This window comes from Pelodiscus sinensis, chromosome 21, assembly GCF_049634645.1.
Source record: "Pelodiscus sinensis isolate JC-2024 chromosome 21, ASM4963464v1, whole genome shotgun sequence".
Classification (NCBI taxonomy): Eukaryota; Metazoa; Chordata; order Testudines; family Trionychidae; genus Pelodiscus; species Pelodiscus sinensis.
The window spans coordinates 2,326,890-2,347,417 of NC_134731.1; the positions used below are offsets into that span (position 1 = coordinate 2,326,890).

At 71.6% G+C, this 20,528-nt stretch overlaps 1 protein-coding gene across 8 annotated transcripts; it reads right to left on the reverse strand.

Annotated features, from left to right (window-relative positions):
- Positions 1–316: 316 nt before the first annotated feature.
- On the reverse strand, positions 317–16,096 carry CORO6 (coronin 6). 8 transcript variants are annotated; one of them, XM_075904579.1, is made up of 12 exons: positions 15,939–16,096; positions 13,044–13,243; positions 9,509–9,631; positions 7,092–7,221; positions 6,825–7,006; positions 6,150–6,269; positions 5,663–5,782; positions 3,273–3,377; positions 2,533–2,678; positions 2,124–2,181; positions 1,469–1,696; positions 317–525 (listed from the first exon to the last, which is right to left on the reverse strand). In XM_075904579.1, exons 2-12 carry the CDS (start codon positions 13,239–13,241, stop codon positions 403–405), a joined length of 1,533 nt encoding a protein of 510 aa, XP_075760694.1. In that variant the 5' UTR covers positions 13,242–13,243; positions 15,939–16,096; the 3' UTR covers positions 317–402. The 8 variants fall into 8 exon arrangements, with proteins under 8 accessions (XP_075760694.1, XP_075760696.1, XP_075760689.1 ...); XM_075904581.1 differs by lacking the exon at positions 15,939–16,096 and adding an exon at positions 15,683–15,790; XM_075904574.1 differs by lacking the exons at positions 13,044–13,243; positions 15,939–16,096 and adding an exon at positions 11,970–12,188.
- Positions 16,097–20,528: the final 4,432 nt, after the last annotated feature.

The following is a 20,528-nucleotide window of genomic DNA, read 5'->3' on the forward strand; positions in this document are numbered from 1 at the left end:
ACATGGCCTCCCGAGGCTGCACTCTGCTGCGCTAGCCCAGCCCCCTGCCCCCCACGGGGGAAGGGGAAGGGGCAGCAACTGGGTGGGCAGCCAAGGTCCTGGGGATGTAACAAACCTTCCAGCCCAGTCCCTGGGAGCTCCCCCCCCAGGTTCCCCAGCCCTCGCTGCCACCGGGGCTGTTTCTCGCCGGCAGAGGCCCTGGGGAGCAGCCGCTAGAGCCAGGCCAGCCCCCGCCGCCCGCTGGGCTCTTCTGCAGGCTGCCCGTGGTGCTGGGGGGGCCCACTCGGGGGCCACGGTAAAAAAGACGTCTCCGAGCTCCTCCCCGGGGGGCGTTTTACTCCTTTAAATAAGGCCAGGTCCATGGGGGGCCGGCGGCCAGCCCGGCGCAGGGGCGGGGGGCCGCTAAGCCGTGCCGTTGCTGAACTGGCTGAGTTTGTGCTCCAGCTCGGAGATGCGTTTCTCCTGCGCCTGGACGGTCTGTCGCAGGGCTCGGATCTCCTCCAGCACCTCCTCCAGGCTCGGCCGCTGCACGGGGACAGGAGCCAGGGGTCAGAGCCGGGTCCTTCCCTCCCACTCCGCGCCCGGTCCCACGGGCTCCTCGGCCGCTGAGCTGCACCAATGTCCCTGGCTCACAGCTGCGCCCACGGCAGCACCCACGGCCACGTCCCTGGCTCACAGCTGCGCCCACGGCAGCACCCACGGCCACGTCCCTGGCTCACAACTGCGCCCACGGCAGTGCCCATAGCCCCCCCGGCAGCGCCCACGGCCACGTCCCTGGCTCACAGCTGCGCCCACGGCCACGTCCCTGGCTCACAGCTGCGCCCACGGCAGCACCCACGGCCATGTCCCTGGCTCACAGCTGCGCCCACAGCAGCACCCATGGCCACGTCCCTGGCTCACAGCTGCGCCCACGGCAGCGCCCACATCCCCCTGGCAGCGCCCACGGCCACGTCCCTGGCTCACAGCTGCTCTCACGACAGTGCCCACGACCACGTCCCTGGCTCACAGCTGCGCCCACAACAGCGCCCACGGCCATGTCCCTGGCTCACAGCTGCGCCCACGGCAGTGCCCACAGCCCCCCCAGCAGCGCCCACGGCAGTGCCCACAGCCCCCCCAGCTGCGCCCACGGCAGTGCCCACAGCCCCCCCGGCAGGGCCCACGGCTCGCTGCACCACAGAGAGGGTCCCGCACAGGAAAGGGCTGGGACAGGCTAAGCAGGAGTTCAACGGCAAACCCCTAGAAAGAGGCAGCAGACCCTGGGGTGCAAGTTCCCTCCTGGGACCCCAGCACCAGCTTTAAGCAGCGACTCCGCCCGCCAGCAGCTGTAGTAGCCTCTTACCCACCTGTGGGCACCAGATACTAAGGGAGCCAAGGCCCCCGGCTTGCCCAGCTCCGCGCCCCCACCAGGCCGGCCGTGCCCCCTCCGCCCGCCGAGAGGGGCCAGGCAGGCGGGTCCCCGGGCACTCACCGAGAAGGCGGCGTCGCCGGAGGAGTGGCTGCGGCGTGGCCCGGGGGGCGGCCTGTCCAGGATGTTCTTCCTGGTGACCTTGAGCTCCCGGTTCTTGAGCGGCACGTAGCCGTCCCGCAGAGAGACGAGGACGGGCTCCGCGTCCTTCCCTGCCAGCCACTCCTCTGCCTCCAGGGCCGGCTCCGGGCCGGGCGTGTCGGGGTACAGGTCATCCTGGAACAGGTCTGACTGCGGGCACAGCGCGCCGGTGAGGGCCTCGGCATGCAGAGCCCAGGTCTTGGACTGCACGTCCACCCCTCACCCTAGAGCCCCGCTCCCCCCACACCCCATAGCCCAGCGCCCCACCCCACAGCCGAGCACCCCATAGGCCAGTGCCCCATCCACCCCGCTCCCCCCACCCTCCCCCATGCCCAGGGCTCCATCCACCCTGCCCCCCCTGCACCCCATAGCCTAGCACCCCATCCACCTGGCCCCTCATGCCCCATTGCTTAGCACCCCATTTACCTCAGTGCCCCATCCACCCACTCTTCCCCACGCCCCATCTTCCTGGCCCCTCCTTGTGCCCCATAACCTGCCCCTACCCCAGTCCAGGAGCCCCCGGCCCTGGCCGGCAGGGCGCAGGACCCTGGGCAGCCGGGGATCCCCCGTGACTCACCTTCCTCGGCACCGTCATGACGATGGGCTCACACTTCCGCTCGTGCAGCTTGAAGAACCTGAAGAAATGAGGCGTGTGGTTATGGGCCTGGCCTGGGGCCCCCGACCTCCCACGGCCCAACCCCGCTGCCCTGCCACGGCCTGCCCTCCCCTCCCCTCCAGAGCCCCCCATAGCCCAGCCCCACCCACCATAGCTGGGCGTGGCCCCTGCACTAAGAAACCCCAAAGCCCAGCCCCTCCCCCACATCAGAGAGCAGAGACTGGCCCTCCCCCACCAGGGCCCCCCCAATTGCCTGAGACTGTATGGCCCAGACCCTCCTCTGAGAGCCCGCGGTGCCGGCCTTAGGGCGGGGCAGAGCCCCCCGGGGCTGGGGGCAGCGGGCGCTGCCGGGGGGTGTCTGGCCCCTCACCTGGCGATCTCGCACTTGCTGACGTCCAGGCCCCGCTTGGGCATGAAGCCCATCCCCCGCTGCGGCTCCTTGCTGCTGTAGGTGCTCAGGTAGTGCACGTAGGGCGCCTCCCCCGTGATCTCGAAGTAGCGGATGCTGCTGTCGCCCTGCGGGCACAGGCCGGGCCTCGCGCTCAGACAGGCCCACGGGGCACCGCTGCCCGCCGCAGCCCACAGCGGGGAACGGGGGGTGATGCCCTGTGTGCCGGCAGGGTGCCCAATCCCGCCCCCCGGCGGCAGGTGCGGGACCTGCCAGGCCCAGGGTGTCCACCCAGCCCTGCCCCGCCCCCCCCCCCGGCCACTCGGCAGCAGGTGCAGGACCTGCCAGGCCCAGAGTGTCCACCCAGCCCTGCCCCGCCCCCCCCGGCCACTCGGCAGCAGGTGCGGGACCTGCCAGGCCCAGGGTGTCCACCCAGCCCTGCCCCGCCCCCCCCGGCCACTCGGCAGCAGGTGCGGGACCTGCCAGGCCCAGGGTGTCCACCCAGCCCTGCCCCGCCCCCCCCCGGCCACTCGGCAGCAGGTGCGGGACCTGCCAGGCCCAGAGTGTCCACCCAGCCCTGCCCCGCCCCCCCCGGCCACTCGGCAGCAGGTGCGGGACCTGCCAGGCCCAGGGTGTCAACCCAACCCTCCCCCCGGCCACTCGGCAGCAGGTGCAGGACCTGCCAGGCCCAGGGTGCCACGGCTGGCTTGGCCCAGTGCTACCTTGCCACACAGGTAGACGATGTTGGAGTCAGGGTCGTAGAAGGGGAGCAGCACCCCATTGCTGGTGTCCATCTCCTGCAGCGCGATCGGCTCCTCAAAGTTCTTCTGCGGAGGAGGGAGCGCGGGTGAGGGGGGACGGGAGCCTGAGCCAGGCAGCCACAGACGCACACGGCAGCCGCACACACGTGCACACTGTGACGCAGTGCGGGGGGCTGCCCACTCGTGGCGCCGGATCCCCCCTGGCTGGGCAGCCACTGGCTGCGACCCTACTCCACGTGCTGGTCTGCAGGGACTGCGCGCGGGGGGGCACGGAGGCTATCGGAACAAAGAAGGGGGGGGCTGCCTGCGGGCTAAGGGACCAGGGGCTGGGGCTGAGTTCGTCTGGGCTGGGCTAAGGGAAGGGGGGGGGGGCTGCCTGCGGGCTAAGGGACCAGGGGCTGGGGCTGAGTTCGTCTGGGCTGGGCTAAGGGAAGGGGGGGGCTGCCTGCGGGCTAAGGGACCAGGGGCTGGGGCTGAGTTCGTCTGGGCTGGGCTAAGGGAAGGGGGGGGCTGCCTGCGGGCTAAGGGACCAGGGGCTGGGGCTGAGTTCGTCTGGGCGGGGCTAAGGGAAGGGGGGGGGCTGCCTGCGGGCTAAGGGACCAGGGGCTGGGGCTGAGTTCGTCTGGGCGGGGCTAAGGGAAGGGGGGGGCTGCCTGCGGGCTAAGGGACCAGGGGCTGGGGCTGAGTTCGTCTGGGCTGGGCTAAGGGAAGGGGGGGGGGCTGCCTGCGGGCTAAGGGACCAGGGGCTGGGGCTGAGTTCGTCTGGGCTGGGCTAAGGGAAGGGGGGGGGCTGCCTGCGGGCTAAGGGACCAGGGGCTGGGGCTGAGTTCGTCTGGGCTGGGCTAAGGGAAGGGGGGGGCTGCCTGCGGGCTAAGGGACCAGGGGCTGGGGCTGAGTTCATCTGGGCTGGGCTAAGGGAAGGGGGGGGGCTGCCTGCGGGCTAAGGGACCAGGGGCTGGGGCTGAGTTCGTCTGGGCTGGGCTAAGGGAAGGGGGGGGCTGCCTGCGGGCTAAGGGACCAGGGGCTGGGGCTGAGTTCATCTGGGCTGGGCTAAGGGAAGGGGGGGGGCTGCCTGCGGGCTAAGGGACCAGGGGCTGGGGCTGAGTTCGTCTGGGCTGGGCTAAGGGAAGGGGGTGAGGCCCTGCCCCCCCAGAGGACTAAGGCTCTGCCGGGCTCCTGTGTTAACGTGGACCCTGCGCTGCGCCTCGGAGAAGCAATGAACCTTCTACTCTACGAGCCGGCGGAGAGTCCCCTCTGGCTGCGGACGGGGTGCAGGGCTGGGGGCTCCTGACGCGCCGTCACACACACACACACACACACACACACACACACACACACACACACACACACACGTTAGCTTCACAACACACACACACACACTAGCCCCCCCACATTAGCCACACACATGCTAGTCACACATACAGAAGCCACACAACACACACATATTAGTGACACACACGTGAACCACACACACACACACTTTTGCTACACACATTCGCCCCCCACACGTTAGCCACACACCCGAGCAGCCCTGGGTTTGCTAGTGACACACACATTAGTCACACACACGAGAGCCACACAGCACATATACAAACATGTTAGCCACACGCACACATGCCACACAACACACACAAGTTAGCCACGCCCCCGGACAGCCCCTGCCCTCCCACTTGTGCCCCAGAGCGTCAGTGCCTACCGCCCCCCGGCCTGACAGAACCACCCTGGCTCACCTGCCCCTCCCCCCCCCCCGGCCGGGGCAAGTTGCCCCCGGCCAGCAGCTTCTGCACCGCCCGCACCTGGCCAGCGTCTTGCCCCCACACTCCCAGCATGCATTGCAGTTCTACCGCTCCACCTGCCCCCATCCCAGTGCAAATTCCCACCCCTCCAAGCCCTAGGAACTTGGCATCACCCTGATAGGTCAGTTCTGCCCCTGCCACGCCTGTAACTCTGGGGAACCGGGCCTTACTCGGAGCAGACGCAGGCCCAAAGGCACCCTCCTCCCCCTGCCTCGGGCCCCGAGCAGCCCTGGGTCCCCTCCCCATGGCCCTGGCCGCTGGCCCTGTCAAAGGGCCAGGCAAAGAGCCACCAGTCCGGGAGCGATCGGCAGGAAAGGCTTGGTCCGGAGGAGATGGGGGAGCCAGCCCCTCCCCTGGGACCGTGAGAGGCAGGAGCCTTACCCATGGCTGGCTCCGAGCGGTGCCAGGCTGCGCCCCACGTGCGGCGCTGACAGCGCGAAGGACTCCCCCTCCCGCCCCGCGGGCACTTGCGGCTCCACTCTGGGGGCAGGGCAGGGGCCCTGCCGGGTGATGTTGCCCGAGGCCCGGGGCAAGCACCCCATGCAGCAATGTTACCGGGTCCCACAAGCCCAGCTCCCGCTGGCTCATGCGGGTAAAGCCCGTGGTAAAGATGTGTCCTTCCCGGGTGAAGACGGCCCGCATGGGCCTCATCCCTTCGTGGGGCGCAAACCTGGCCTGGGAAGAGAGGCAGCGCGTTACCGGGCGGGGGCGCAGCGCCGCTGCCCCGGGGACCCAGCTCTGCCCCGCCCCTGGTGCCCAGCACGGCGCACGGGGAGCCGCGCCCAGCGAGAGCAGAGGCAGCCGCAATACCCGGACCCGGGGAGCCCTGCTTGGACCCCCGTTCGAGCCAGCCCAGCAGCCTGCAGCACCCCGAGCGTGTGAAGGGGAGTGACGTGGGGAGCCTCTCTCTGCCAAGCTGGGCGCTGGGTCCCAGGCTCCGTGCTGAGCTGCCTCCACCCGTACGGACGCTCACTGGCACAGCCCCCGCTCTCCGCCCCGCCGGGCACGCTCGCCGCGGGCGAGGCCCAGCGCTTTCTCCTACCAGGTCCCAGAGCGCCAGCTGCCGCTCGCTCATCTTGCTGAAGCCCGTGGTGCAGATCTTGCCATCGGCCATGAAGATGGCTCGGATGGGGCGGGCGCCGTCGTGCGGCTTGGCTTTCTCCTGGCGCCGGCGGTTAGAGGGTTAAAACCAAACACCCCCCCAAGCTGTTAGTGCCAGGTGAGTGGGGCCCAGGGAGCAGGGCACCCCCCCAGGCCAAACCCCAGCCCGTGGAGCTCACCCACAGAAGGGGCTCAGGCAGCGGTGGGGTGAGCTTCCCCCCGGACCGGTCTCGGTGCCCTGCCAGCTGGGAGCATCCTTCCTGCCCCCTACCAGCGGGCTGCCCCCTTGCCAGCCCGAGAGGCGCAGGGCCGGGGGTGCTCATGCAGAGCTGTGGCAGGCGGGCACAACCAGGCGGCAGCTCGCAGCGCCGAGGGAGCGGTGATGCCGTGGGCAGGCGTGGCCGGGAGTGGGGAACGGCACCATCCAGCCATGCTGCCGGGGGCAGCTCGGACCCTCGCCCAGGCCCTCAGCGGGCTCGGAGGGAAAGCAGGCTCCTGGCTTTGGAGGCACTGCGCCCCAGGTCCCAGGGGGCAGGGAGGGGAGAGGGAGCGTGGGGCGGGGCATGCACTGCGTGGCTCGTGGCTCGGCCGGGCCCGAGCAGGCGGCAGGACTCACCGCCACCACCTGGCGCTGGCGGGGGTCGACGACGCGGACGTGCTTGTCCTTGCAGGCGGTGACGAGCAGGCTGCCGTTGTGGTTCCAGCACACGCTGTAGATGAGGTCGCTGTGCAGGTCGGCCAGCGTCAGCAGCATCTCGCCGGTGCCCACGTTCCACAGGATCAGCAAGTTGTCTCCCCCTGGGGACCGGCAGGCCGGGCGTCACTGGGCAGCCGTGCCCGGCCCCAGGGCGTGGCCGGGGGAGCCCCGGCCCAGGGGCCTTACCTGCGCTGAGCAGCACGTTGCGAGCCGTGGGGTGCCACGTGAGGATGCCCACTCTCTTGGAGTGCCCCTCCAGCGTGACGATGGGCTCCGTCATGTTCCGCGTGGGCACGTAGTCGGGGATCTGCCAGACCTGGGGGGGCGAGAGCGAGCCGTGGGGAGGGGGCACAGCTGGGGGCTCTGTGATTTTACTGAGGGAGCCTTTACGGGTGCAGGGGCTGGAAGTGGCTAAAAGCCCCAGAGCCGACGAATCCCCTGGCCCGGCGCCCTGCCCGGGGGCAGCCACGCAGGCCCCCAAAGAAACTGGCCTGGGCCCCTCCCCCGGCCTCTGTGGCCCCCCGGGGCAGTGCTCACAGGGAAAGGCACCGGGAGCACATGGCAGGAAGCGAGGGGCTGGCTTCTTACACGCTACGGGGGGCAGGCCCCAGGCACACCCCTCTGCTAGCAGGGCCCTGGCCCCCCCATGCCAGCCCACGAGAGAGCAAGGGCGGCCCAGCCCTGCGGTACCCCCCCCCCCCGGAGGGCGGCTATTCTTAGGTGCTGAGTCGGGCACCGAGAGCAGAGTGCTGCGTCACCCAGGCCGTGGCAGGCGCCAGCCTGGGCACGTGGCATCGGCTAAAAATAGCCCCCGCCCTTCCAGGGAGTTCACACAGACCAGCGCTGAGCCAGAGCACTGCCCTGCCCCCCCCCCGGTCCTGCTGCAGCCCCTCACAGCACCCCTGCAGTAACCCCCTCCCCCAACCTCCTGCTGCAGCCCCCCCACAGCACCCCTGCAGTAACCCCCTCTCCCAACCTCCTGCTGCAGCCCCTCACAGCACCCCTGCAGTAACCCCCTCCCCCAGGCTCCTGCTGCAGCCCCCCACAGCACCCCTGCAGTAACCCCCTCCCCCAGCCTCCTGCTGCAGCCCCTCACAGCACCCCTGCAGTAACCCCCTCCCCCAGCCTCCTGCTGCAGCCCCCCCACAGCACCCCTGCAGTAACCCCCTCCCCCAACCTCCTGATGCAGCCCCCCACAGCACCCCTGCAGTAACCCCCTCCCCCAGCCTCCTGCTGCAGCCCCCCACAGCACCCCTGCAGTAACCCCCTCCCCCAGCCTCCTGCTGCAGCCCCCCCACAGCACCCCTGCAGTAACCCCCTCCCCCAGCCTCCTGCTGCAGCCCCCCCACAGCACCCCTGCAGTAACCCCCTCCCCCAGCCTCCTGCTGCAGCCCCCCCACAGCACCCCTGCAGTAACCCCCTTCCCCAACCTCCTGCTGCAGCCCCCCACAGCACCCCTGCAGTAACCCCCTCCCCCAGCCTCCTGATGCAGCCCCCCACAGCACCCCTGCAGTAACCCCCTCCCCCAGCCTCCTGCTGCAGCCCCCCCACAGCACCCCTGCAGTAACCCCCTCCCCCAGCCTCCTGCTGCAGCCCCCCCACAGCACCCCTGCAGTAACCCCCTCCCCCATCCTCCTGCTGCAGCCCCCCACAGCACCCCTGCAGTAACCCCCTCCCCCAGCCTCCTGATGCAGCCCCCCACAGCACCCCTGCAGTAACCCCCTCCCCCAGCCTCCTGATGCAGCCCCCCACAGCACCCCTGCAGTAACCCCCTCCCCCAGCCTCCTGCTGCAGCCCCCCCACAGCACCCCTGCAGTAACCCCCTCCCCCAGCCTCCTGATGCAGCCCCCCACAGCACCCCTGCAGTAACCCCCTCCCCCAGCCTCCTGCTGCAGCCCCCCCACAGCACCCCTGCAGTAACCCCCTCCCCCAGCCTCCTGCTGCAGCCCCCCCACAGCACCCCTGCAGTAACCCCCTCCCCCAACCTCCTGATGCAGCCCCCCACAGCACCCCTGCAGTAACCCCCTCCCCCAGCCTCCTGCTGCAGCCCCCCCACAGCACCCCTGCAGTAACCCCCTCCCCCAGCCTCCTGATGCAGCCCCCCACAGCACCCCTGCAGTAACCCCCTCCCCCAGCCTCCTGATGCAGCCCCCCACAGCACCCCTGCAGTAACCCCCTCTCCCAACCTCCTGATGCAGCCCCCCACAGCACCCCTGCAGTAACCCCCTCCCCCAGCCTCCTGCTGCAGCCCCCCCACAGCACCCCTGCAGTAACCCCCTCCCCCAGCCCACTGCTTCCCTCTCCCCCCACTGCAGGCTCTGCTGCAGCCCCTCCCCACAGCACCCCCTGCAGCACCTCTCCCGCTGCAACCCCTTCCCCTGACTACAGCCTGCTGATGTCCTGAGCGAGGCCCATACGGGGGGCAGGACTCCTGGGTGCCCGCCTCAGGCGTGTACAGGCCCCTGCAGCACCAGCCCCCTTCCTGCGTTGCAGCCCCCCGCCATAGACCCCCTGCGGCCGTGCCTGTGCTGAGCGTGTTCCTGCAGCACCCCCCTCGTCCCCCCCCGCAGCGAGCCCCCCGCCCCGCGACAGCCGGCCCGTACCATGACCGTGGTGTCCTCCGAGGCGCTGGCGATGACGTTGTCGTTGTGAGGGCACCAGTCGATGTCCAGCACGGGCGCCGTGTGCCCGGTCACCAGCGGGTGGTTCTTATCCACGCGCCCCGTCTGCAACAGGCAGGCAGGGCAGTGAGCAGGGACCAGCCGGCAGGACCCCGGGCCCCCCGCCCCGCCCCCCAGCCAGTGCTCCGTGCGCTCCGCTTTAGCCAGCCTCCCTTGCCCCTCTCACCAGGCCTGGGCCCAGCTGCGGGCAGTGTTCCCGCGCCGCTCCTCCCCTGTCTGTGTGCAGAATAAATTTTGTGTTGTGCACCAATGGCCAGTGCAGACGTGCACCACCAATAGAAACACATGGCTCTGGACGGCGGTGGGCATGCTGCTAAACAGCTGGGTGGCACCTAACTCTCCTGGGTGGCCACCCAAGCGCTCAGCTTATAGGGATCCCTGGCTGGGGGTCTCACCACACGACCAGGCACTAAGCAGCTCCCAGCAGGAGGCCCCGGCCTCCTCTCTCCAACGCCCAGCTGACACTGAGCGCGTCAGTGCCCGGAGCACCCCCCATCCCCTCCGCCCCGGCGCTCACCTGGCTTTAGCCAAGAGCTCTCAGCGGAAGCGCCTGGCCTTGGCCCCCGCCCAGCAAGCGGCTGGCACGGCCCTGGGCGAGGCCCACACGGGGGCAGTACTCCTGGGTCCCCTCCTCAGGTGGGGGGCAGGTGGGAGTACGAGGAGAGGTGGGGGTCTAGCCCTGGGCCAGCCTCACCCCCACCACGTCCACCCTGGAGATCCCAGAGTCTGCTCCCGCCAGCTGATGCCACTTGGCCCCGAGAGCTTCAGCAGAGCTGCTCCCAGTGGCGGCGCTGCCAGCCCGAGCCAGCCTGCTGGGCAGGGCGAGCGTGAGAGAGGAGGGGGTGGAGGTCGCCTGACCCCCCCTTGCCAACCTCTCGGACTGCACAGAGCAGCCTTTGGCTCGGGCACAGCTGCCGGGGTGCGGCCGGCGGGGCTTGGGGACACGAGCGCTGCGCTGGGAGGGGGCACGCCTGGCCGGGGAGAGGCTTTCCCACCTGCTCCAAGGACCCCAGCTCAGCTGCTCATTGCCAGAGCCAGTGACATCCCCTCGGGGGCGGGGGCCGGATCCTGCAGGGCTCTCCCCCAGCATCTCCTATACTGACCCCATTCCCTGGCACTGACCCCGGGCGGGCAGGCAGGGACACCCACATCTCACAGGGCAGGCCCAGGTTTGGCACTGGGGGCCTGGCCACAGCTCCTTCTGCCTATGCAGCATCACCCCCAACTGTGCAGAGGGGAAACTGAGGCACAGAGGCGTCTGCCCCAAGGTCCTGTGGGAATGGAACCTAGGAGTCCTGGCCGGACACGGGGCTTGGATACCGGACTCCCGGCTTAAGCCCAGCTCCAGGCCTGATGCGTCACGTGGCCCTGGGACAGTCCTAGGCCCCCGCAAGCAGCCTGCGCCCCGCTCACGCCCCAGCCCTTCCGTGGCCAGCGTGCTGCACGCGCCCGGCCCTGCTGTCCAGCGGGAAACTCGAGCTGTGGAAAGAGTGACCCTGTGGCTTCCTGCCGGCCCCTCGATTGTTCCTGGGATGAGTCACACGTTATTGTGAGCACAGCCGCCCCTCCGGACAACTGCTCCCATCCATCTCGGCCGGCCCCGCGGGGGCAGGCCAAGGTCGAGCCCTGTGGGGCTGGAAACGGGCCCCGGAGAGGCGGGAGGGGGGCCCAGGGGCAGAGAGGAGAACGGCCACTTGGGCAGAGCGAGGAGCTGAGAGCTGGGACCGCCCCTCGGCCTGGGCAGGATCGGGCCCCCTCCTATGGCCCCCCTACCCTCTCCCTGCCCCCGACCCCACTGACAGGCCCGGGGCAGGATTGGGCCCCCTCCTATGGCCCCCCTACCCTCTCCCTGCCCCTGACCCCACTGACAGGCCCGGGGCAGGATCGGGCCCCCTCCTATGGCCCCCCTACCCTCTCCCTGCCCCTGACCCCACTGACAGGCCCGGGGCAGGATTGGGCCCCCTCCTATGGCCCCCCTACCCTCTCCCTGCCCCTGACCCCACTGACAGGCCCGGGGCAGGATTGGGCCCCCTCCTATGGCCCCCCTACCCTCTCCCTGCCCCCGACCCCACTGACAGGCCCGGGGCAGGATCGGGCCCCCTCCTATGGCCCCCCTGCCCTCTCCCTGCCCCCGACCCCACTGACAGGCCCGGGGCAGGATCGGGCCCCCTCCTATGGCCCCCCTACCCTCTCCCTGCCCCCGACCCCACTGACAGGCCCTGCTGCCTCTGCTGGAGCCAGGCAGGGGGGGCGGACGGGACCAAAACCCGGCCCCACCAGGGCTGCTCCCCCTCCCGCTCCCTGCCAGGCTTCCGCCTTGCTCCCCCGGGCCCCCCAGGAGGAAGGCAGCACAGGATGTGCCTCCCCGGCCCGCTTGACTCACAGGCAGATCCTGTCTGTGGCTCGGGGTGCCTGCCGGGCTGGCTATGGGGATGCCTGGCTCCCCGCTGCAGCTGCTGCTCCAGGCCCCGGCTTCATTCCCTGAGCAGACCCCGGCATCCAGCCCTCCGGCCGCTCCCCACGCCAGCCCCAGGGCCGCCCCCGCCGGGCCAGGCGCTCTGCTAGCCGGAGGGGCAGGGCGAGGCATGAGGGGGTTGGAGTGGCCGGCTGGGAGAGGCCTGGGGGGGGGGCTGGCTCGCCAGCCCTCGAGAGCTGCCCCCCAGGTTACGGCAGCTGCTGGCCGGAGGAGCCGCCCGTGGCCAGGCCGTCCCCAGCTGCCGACCCCCCTCGGCCACGGAGCTGGTGCCGAGGGGTGATGGGGAAACCCGCCCAGGCCCTCGGCAGCGCGGGAAGGGCGGGGGGCGCTGGGCTTTGTTCCTCCGGCCGCGGCCCAGGCCTCACAGACGGGCCCGTTTTCCGAGCCCGCCGGCCGCCCCGGGAGAGGCTGGGCGCAGGGACGGCCCATCCGGCGGGAGCCTGGGAACCGGCAGCCAGCGACGGGCTTTCGGGCCCACCCAGCCCCGTCGCCATGGCGACGCGCTAGGCCCCAGACTCCAACAAAGGCCTGGCAGCTGCTCCCGCGCGCCGGCTGCGGCGGGGACGCTCCCGGGGGGGGCTGGCAGATGCCCCCGGTACCGGCACCTGCCCCCCACCAGGCCAGGGGGCTCAGACCCAGCTGCCCGTGCAGCGAGCGCCATGGGCAGCGCCAGGCCTGCTTTGGGGAGCTCACTGGTCCCGTCTCCTCCCAGCCCTGCCCTACGGGGGCCCGGCTGCCCAGGGACCCTGCACGTGGGTACCAATGCCCCCAGCACCACGGCCAGTCCTCCCCGGGCCTCGGGGAGCTGCCAGGCCCCTGCCCCCGGCAGCGCATCACTGCCCGGTGCCCGCTGGAGCCACCCGCACGCGCTGGGCTCCGGGGGGACACGGGCAGCAGGGCCGGGGGCTGCACGGTGGGGAGCCCAGCAGGTTAATCCCCCTGCAGCCCCAGCCCTGCCGCCGGGCCGTGCCGGCGACTCACCTTGGCCAAGGGCAGCACCATGAAGGCCCCCCCGCCGCCGGACTCCACAATGATGGCCACGAACTTGGGGTTGACGGCGCAGAAGGAGCTGTCCCACGTCACCTTGGAGACGCGGATGTCCTCGTACATCTGGTCGGCCTTCACCGGCTGCCCGAAGACGTGCCGGAACTTGCTCTGGCGCACCACCCTGCGGCTCATGGCTGGAGGGAGATTGGGGGGGGAGTGTCAGTGAGGGAGCAGGCCCCCCAGGACCATCAGCCCAGTCCTCTCCTCACCTGGCCTCCCCAGCCATCCACCTGCCTCGCTCAGCAGACCCCCCTGCAGAGCCCCCCAAAACACAGCAGCCCCCCAGCTCCAATCCAGTCCATTTGGGGGGCAGCCCAGGGCAGGGCTGGCAAGGCTGCAGGTCAGCAGTGAGGGGCACCGGCAGGGCTGCAGGTCCGGTGAGAGGGGCACCGGCAGGGCTGGGGGAGCCCAGGGCTGGGCTGGCAGGGAGCTGGTTTGGGGTCCAGCAGAGGAGCTCTCTGAACATGGATTCCAGCAGCTCTCTCCGCCCCAGGCAGCTCTGAGGGTCGGTGGCCGGGCTGGGGAGCCCCCCATGCCAGTGGCAGCCCCAGCCCCGCACCTCGGGGCTCCATGAGAACAGCCGCAGAGGAGGGCCCTGGAGCGGAGAGGGACGGTCACTGCCCCGCTGGGGAGCCAGGCAGAAGGGGGCAGGACAGCCCCTCCCGCGGCTAGGGGAGCTCTGCCTCCCCCACGCCAGCCTCTCTCCTGGCACAGAGCGGAGGGACGGAGCTGAGCCCAGAGCGCCAGTGCCCAATGCCCTGGGACCACGGGGCCCTGGATCGCTGCTGCCCCGGGTCAGCCCATCACCCCCACGGTTCTGCGGCCACTGCCCTGCTCTACCCCATGCCCTGCAGCCTCAGCCGACGTGGGCTTCCCCCCCACTTCCTGTCCCAAACGGCATCACTCTGTAGGCAGCGAACAGCCACCATGTGAGCTGGGGCCGGTCCCAGGCACAGAACAGCCCCCCAGAACTCAGAGCCAGGCCAGAGCTCTCTCAGGGCCCTGTTCCGTCCACAACCCCAGAGCGGCGTGGCCATCCCGGGGGGGGCAGAGCAAGCCGCATGGCTGCTCCCTCCCCAGGGAGCGGAAGAGAGAGGAGCCGCACGCTGTCGCTGTGGTGACGAGGGGCAACTGAAAAGGGCTGGGAAGGTGCCCTCTCCTCCGTGAGCTCGTGCAGCGCCCGGCACGGGCAGGCTCCGGGGGGGATTGCGCTCGTGCAGGGCCCGGCACGGGCAGGCTCCGGGGGCGACTGCGCTCGTGCAGGGCCCGGCACGGGCAGGCTACGGGGGCGACTGCGCTCGTGCAGCGCCCGGCACGGGCAGGCTCCGGGGGCGACTGCGCTCGTGCAGGGCTCGGCACGGGCAGGCTCCGGGGTGACTGCGCTCGTGCAGCGCCCGGCACGGGCAGGCTCCGGGGGCGACTGCGCTCGTGCAGGGCCCGGCACGGGCAGGCTCCGGGGGCGACTGCGCTCGTGCAGCGCCCGGCACGGGCAGGCTCCGGGGGCGACTGCGCTCGTGCAGGGCCCGGCACGGGCAGGCTCCGGGGGCGACTGCGCTTGTGCAGGGCCCGGCACGGGCAGGCTCCGGGGCGACTGCGCTCGTGCAGGGCCCGGCACGGGCAGGCTCCGGGGGCGACTGCGCTCGTGCAGGGCCCGGCACGGGCAGGCTCCGGGGGCGACTGCCCCAAAACCGAAGATGGGAGGAGCTGCCGGGGTGGCAGATGGTACCAAGCAGGGGAGGGAGAAAGGCAGGTCTCTCCGGAGGGCACGGAGCCTGTCTGGGCTCACTCCTGGCCCTCCTCATGGGCTGCTCTGGCTTTGCCAGGCCTGGCTGCTTAGCCACATCCCTGAGGAGTCCCTGGAGGCCCTGCCAGGGGAAGCCATCTGCTGCCAGGCCGCGGCTGGGCTCTGGGGGAAGCGGGCGCTCCCAGCCGACCCCCACATGGGCGGTTTCCATCCACCTGCGCCTTGAACGCTGCTTCCTCCGGGGGGGCGGGTGCTCTTCAGCCAGGCTTGGGCCACAGGGGACTCAGGCTCTCGGCCCCTGCTCTGGGGTTCCCTGCCTGGTCCCCACCCCCCAGCAGACAAAGGAAGAAGCCGCCCAGAGATGCTGAGCCGCATCAGAGCGCAGAACGGACACTCGGCTTCCGCGGGCGCCCGCTGGCCGAGAGCTCCCAGCACCTGCGCTGCCCCACATCCCCCCTGCTCCACAGGCGGGGAAACTGAGGCACGGGGAAGCCGACTTGCCCAAGGTCACCCAGCAGGAATGCTCGTTGCAGCCCACTCGTGCTCCTGCCAGCAGGGGGGCCAGAGGGCCGCGCAGGACCCAGACGGTCCCCCCCTTCACCCCAGGCTCCGCCGTCACCCCTGGCCTATGCAGCAGGGGCCCCGCACCCCCACGAGGCTGGGGCTGCAGAGCCGCGCAGCATCCCCCCGCGGGCACCGCTGCCCCTCCCACTAGGGGGGCTCTGCCCTGCCCCCCAAGCAGCCTGTGGGGCTGCCCAGGCGCTCAGCCCCGCCGGCCTCGCTCTTTCCATGGGGGGCACCGCCCGGCGCAGGGACGAGCCGCGCCTGCCTGCTTGGGGGGGTCCGCGGACCCGTCAGCCCCCCCGGCTCCTCCCAGGCCCTGCGCCCGTGGCCTGCCCGCCCCGGCAGGGTGCGGGGGGTCCGGGGGGGCTGTTTGCTCTGCCCCCGCGCCAGCCCCGCAGCCCCCCCGCCCAGCGCTGCAGCAGCCGCGGCGGGGGACGAGCCAGGGTCACTGCCTAATATAGGCACGGCCGGGCGCTGCTCCCGCACCCCGCGGGCCCCCGCCGCCCCCGCCCGCCCCTCACCTGCTGCGGCGGCGGCTCCGCGGGGCGCTCGGCGGCGGGGCCCGGCCCGGCCCGCGGGGCGGAAATGGACGAAGCGCTTCGTGCGGCTCCAGCCGGCCCAGCCCGCGGCAGCTGCTGCCAGCCACGTGCGGCCGCGGGCACCGACAGCTGCGGGCCGGGCCCCGGGGCACCCGCTGGGCCCCGCCCCCGAGGGCCGGGCGGTCCCGGCCCCGCCCCCCCAGCCCCGGGGGACCCCCCCCGCCGAGACCCCCCCCAACCCCAGGGGACCTCCCCCCGCCGAGACCCCCCCAGCCCCGGGGGACCCCCCCCGCCGAGACCCCCCCCAACCCCGGGGGACCTCCCCCCGCCGAGACCCCCCCCCAACCCCAGGGGACCTCCCCCCTGCCGAGACCCCCCCAGCCCCGGGGGACCCCCCCCAGCCCCGGGGGACCCCCCCCGCCGAGACCCCCCCCAACCCCAGGGGACCTCCCCCCGCCGAGACCCCCCCAGCCCCGGGGGACCCCCCCCGCCGAGACCCCCCCCAACCCCGGGGGACCTCCCCCCGCCGAGACCCCCCCCCAACCCCAGGGGACCTCCCCCCTGCCGAGACCCCCCCAGCCCCGGGGGACCCCCCCCAACCCCGGGGGACCTCCCCCTGCCGAGACCCCCCCCCAACCCCAGGGGACCTCCCCCCTGCCGAGACCCCCCCAGCCCCGGGGGACCCCCCCCGCCGAGACCCCCCCCAACCCCGGGGGACCTCCCCCCGCCGAGACCCCCCCCAACCCGAGGGGACCCCCCCCCGCCGAGACCCCCCCAGGGGGACCCCCCCGCCTACACCCCCCGCAACCCCGGGGGACCCCCCCGCCGACACCCCCCCAGCCCCGGGGGACCCCCCCCGCCGAGACCCCCCCAGGAGGACCCCCCCGCCTACACCCCCCGCAACCCCGGGGGACCCCCCCGCCGACACCCCCCTAGCCCCGGGGGACCCCCCTCGCCTACACCCCCCGCAACCCAGGGGACCTCCCTCCACCAGCCCCCCCCCCCCCCCGCTGACACCCCTGGCAACCCAGGGGACCTCTCTCCATCAGCCCTGGGGGACCGTTCCGAGACCCCCCCCACAACCCCAGGAGACCTGCCTGGTGGGACCTATCTCCCAGCTCCAGGGGACCCTCCCTGACAACCCCCGGAGACCTGCCCCCCAGCCCCGTGGGACCTGTCCCCCACCTCTGGGGGACCCTTCCCACACCAGGCCCGGGAAAGCCCTCTGGGCCCCTCCCTTTTGGGTAACACAGGCCAGGCAGTGCCCAGCAGAGGGGTGGGGGGGGGGCTTGGAACCCAAAGGCCCCCCCGGCTGGTTTGGGTGTCTCTGGGCAGCAGGTTCGGGTTTCTCCAAAAAAATCCACCAGACAAACCTAGGAGCAAACTGTGGGTCTGTCGCCCTTGCCCCATAGTCTGGGTGGGACCAGTTTGGGGGGGGGGGCTGAGGTCATTGTACAGCCTGCTGGTGGGGGCTGCCTAGGCGATAGCACTCGCATTGAAGGGGCACTGATAGTTCACATCCCCCAGGCCACTGTTGTCCCCCTCCACAGAGGGAAACTGAGGCTCAGGGAGTAGGGGGAGCGCCCCAGGGTCACGTGGGAGCCAGCGGCTGGCAGGAACGCAGCCCCACAGCCCTGTCGCCCCCATCTCTGCTCCGACCACCAGGCACCGCTGCCTCAGGGCAGGTGGCCCACATCACGCCCCGGCCGAACGCCCAGCGCCAGGGGGAGGCCTGCTGAGATGGGGGATGGAGCGGGGGTTGCGCTACCCAGGAGCCCGTTGGCACAGGGGGTGAAGGGACGGGGTCATGCCTGCTGGCACCGCCAAAGGCCTGGGGGCCCAGGAGCCGGGGCCTGGCCTGGGAGGTCTTCCCGCAGCGGCTCCCCCTCAGGCTGCAGGGATGGGCTGGAGTCCATAACCCCCCCGGGGTGCTGGCCCAGCTCGGCTCAGGCCCCAGCCCTGGGCAGGGAGGGCGGGGGACACAGCCCCACCCGGGGGGGCTGCCAGTGCCTGCCATGGGCACCTGGGCCGCCAGCTCCCAGCCCAGCAGGGACCAGGGATGGGCCTGGCCGGGGCTGGGAGGCGGCAGCCCGAGACCAGCTAAAGGTCAGGCTGGCCCATCCCGCCAGCACAGCTCCGGGGAAGGCGTGCGGGGAGGGCCCCGTGCTGCCGGGGCTGGGTCTCTGCTCGGCCGCGCGTGTGGCGGTTACGTCCCCTCACCCCGCCGGGCCTGCAGCCCCCGGCACCGGGCATTGGCCGAGCTGCGCAGACCCCGCCCGGCAGACAGGCTGGGCCCCCCTGGAGCTGTGCCAGCCCGAGGAACGAGAGCAGGGACCCTTGGTGTGGAGGCAGGGCCTGTCCTCCCGCTCTGCTGACCCTGCAGCAGGGGGCTACTGCCCTTCCCAGGCCGAGGGGCCCAACAAGTCGGGATGAGACCCCCCAGGAACTGCCCCCTCACATCTCCCACCCAGCTGCCAGCTTGGCTGTGCGGGCGCCCGGGCTCCAAGGAAAGGTGCCAGGGCCTGGGGCTGCCCAGCCCGTGCCCCAGGTCAGAGGAACGTTCCCCAGCGCCTGCCCCACGGGGGCAATGAAAAGGGACGGGGCCGGGTATGATGGCGCCGGTGTCAGGGGCCGGGTACGATGGCGCCGGTGTCAGGGGCCGGGTACAATGGCGCCGGTGTCAGGGGCCGGGTACGATGGCGCCGGTGTCAGGGGCCGGGTACGATGGCGCCAGTGTCAGGGGCCGGGTACGATGGCGCCGGTGTCAGGGGCCGGGTACGATGGCGCCAGTGTCAGGGGCCGGGTATGATGGCGCCGGTGTCAGGGGCCGGGTACGATGGCGCCAGTGTCAGGGGCCGGGTACGATGGCGCCGGTGTCAGGGGCCGGGTACAATGGCGCCGGTGTCAGGGGCCTGGCCGCAAGGTGCCCAGAGCGTCAGGCCGGGCAGAGGGGCCAGGGCAGCTGGGGACAGGTCTGGCCCTGCAGGGGTGGAGCTGGGGCTCCCAGGTGGAGCAGCTGGAGTAAACGTGGGGCTAAGTGGGGGGATGCAAGGGCGGGACCGTGGGCTGACGCTGGGGGCGCGGCCGGCGAGGAGCAGCGAGCCGGGAGTTACCTGCAGCCTCGGGCCGAGGGGAAGACAGAACAGCGGCTGTTCCCCGCCTCCGGGGCAGACAGCCTGGGCCAGGGGATCCTCGCTGCGCAGCAACCGGCTGTCGGGGCAGGATCAGTGCCAGCCCCAGAGACTCCCGAGCCCCTCAGGCGGCTCAGGCCCAAACACCGGCCATGCCGGGGCAAGGAGGTGTCAACGCACGGCCCCCGTGGGCAGCTCCTCCATCTTGCAATGCCCCTCACCAGGCTGGCCTGGCCAGCGGTAGGCACATGGGCCGGGCGGGAATCCTGGCTGATCTCCCTCCCTGCCTTCACCACCCGCCTGGGAGAGCTCCGGGCCCAGTAGAGCCTCGGTGGGGGGCACCACCGGGCCGGGCCTTTGCCCCCCCCAAGGGACGTGGCCAAGATCAGGCACGGGCTGACACCCGACACTACCCGCCTGGGCTAGCTGGCACCAAGCCCCCTGGCCCTGCACAGCTGGGGTCTGAGCCCTGCCTCGGGTGAGCGCAGGATCGGAGCAGCAAAGCCAGGGGCTGGGGGGAGCTGGCATCCGCCTCCCTTTGCTGTGGCAGCGCAGGCAGCCGGCCGGGACGCGGGGGTGCCCGGCACACAGGAGCGTGATTTACCAGGGGTCCCTTTGCAGACATGGGCATCCTAGCCCAGCTCCACCGGGTCTGCCCCGCACACCCACAGCCGCATCTCGGGGCTTCGGAAGCCCTGGCCAAACCCGGCTCCCTGGTCCCCTCCTGTGTTGCCCGTGGGGAAGCCCCAGCTGCCAGCCTGGTGGGAGGAGGGAGGCGGCTGAGAGTCTCTCCAAGCAGCACAGGAGCTGCCTTGTGCATTTCACCTGCAGGCTCCCCCTCCTCCCATGCAGCACCCACCCTCCACCGCGGGCCGGGGCCCCAGGCCTGCAGCCAGGTGAGTGGTGGGGGGAGGGGAGGCCAGGCATGGCCGGGGAAAGCTATGGGGCTGAGCAGAGCGCCCCCTACTGAAATCGCCAGCCCCTTGCTGCGGCGGCAGGGCCCAGCCCCAAGTGATGCAGCGAGGGGCAGGTGCTTGGCACGAGCGGTTCCCCAGGGCAGCTCAACCCAAACAAGGGGGCTGGAGCACGTGACCTATGGGGAGAGGCTGAGGGATTGGGGCTTGTTCAGTCTGCAGAAGAGCAGAGCGAGGGGGGATCCGAGAGCGGCCTGCAGCTCCCTGCGGGGGGCCCAGAGGGGGTGGGAGAAGCTGTTCCCAGTGGGGGGCGGATGGAGCAATGGACTCAAGTTGCAGTGGGGGGGGTTTAGGTTGGAGATTAGGAAAAAGGATTTCCCCAGGCGGGTGGGGAATCCCTGGGCTGGGTTCCCTGGGGAGGGGGTGGAATCTCCAGCCAAGGGGTCTGTAAGGCCCGGCTGGACACAGCCCTGGCTGGGATGGTTGAGTCGGGCTGGTCCTGCTTTGGGCAGGGGCTGGACTCGATG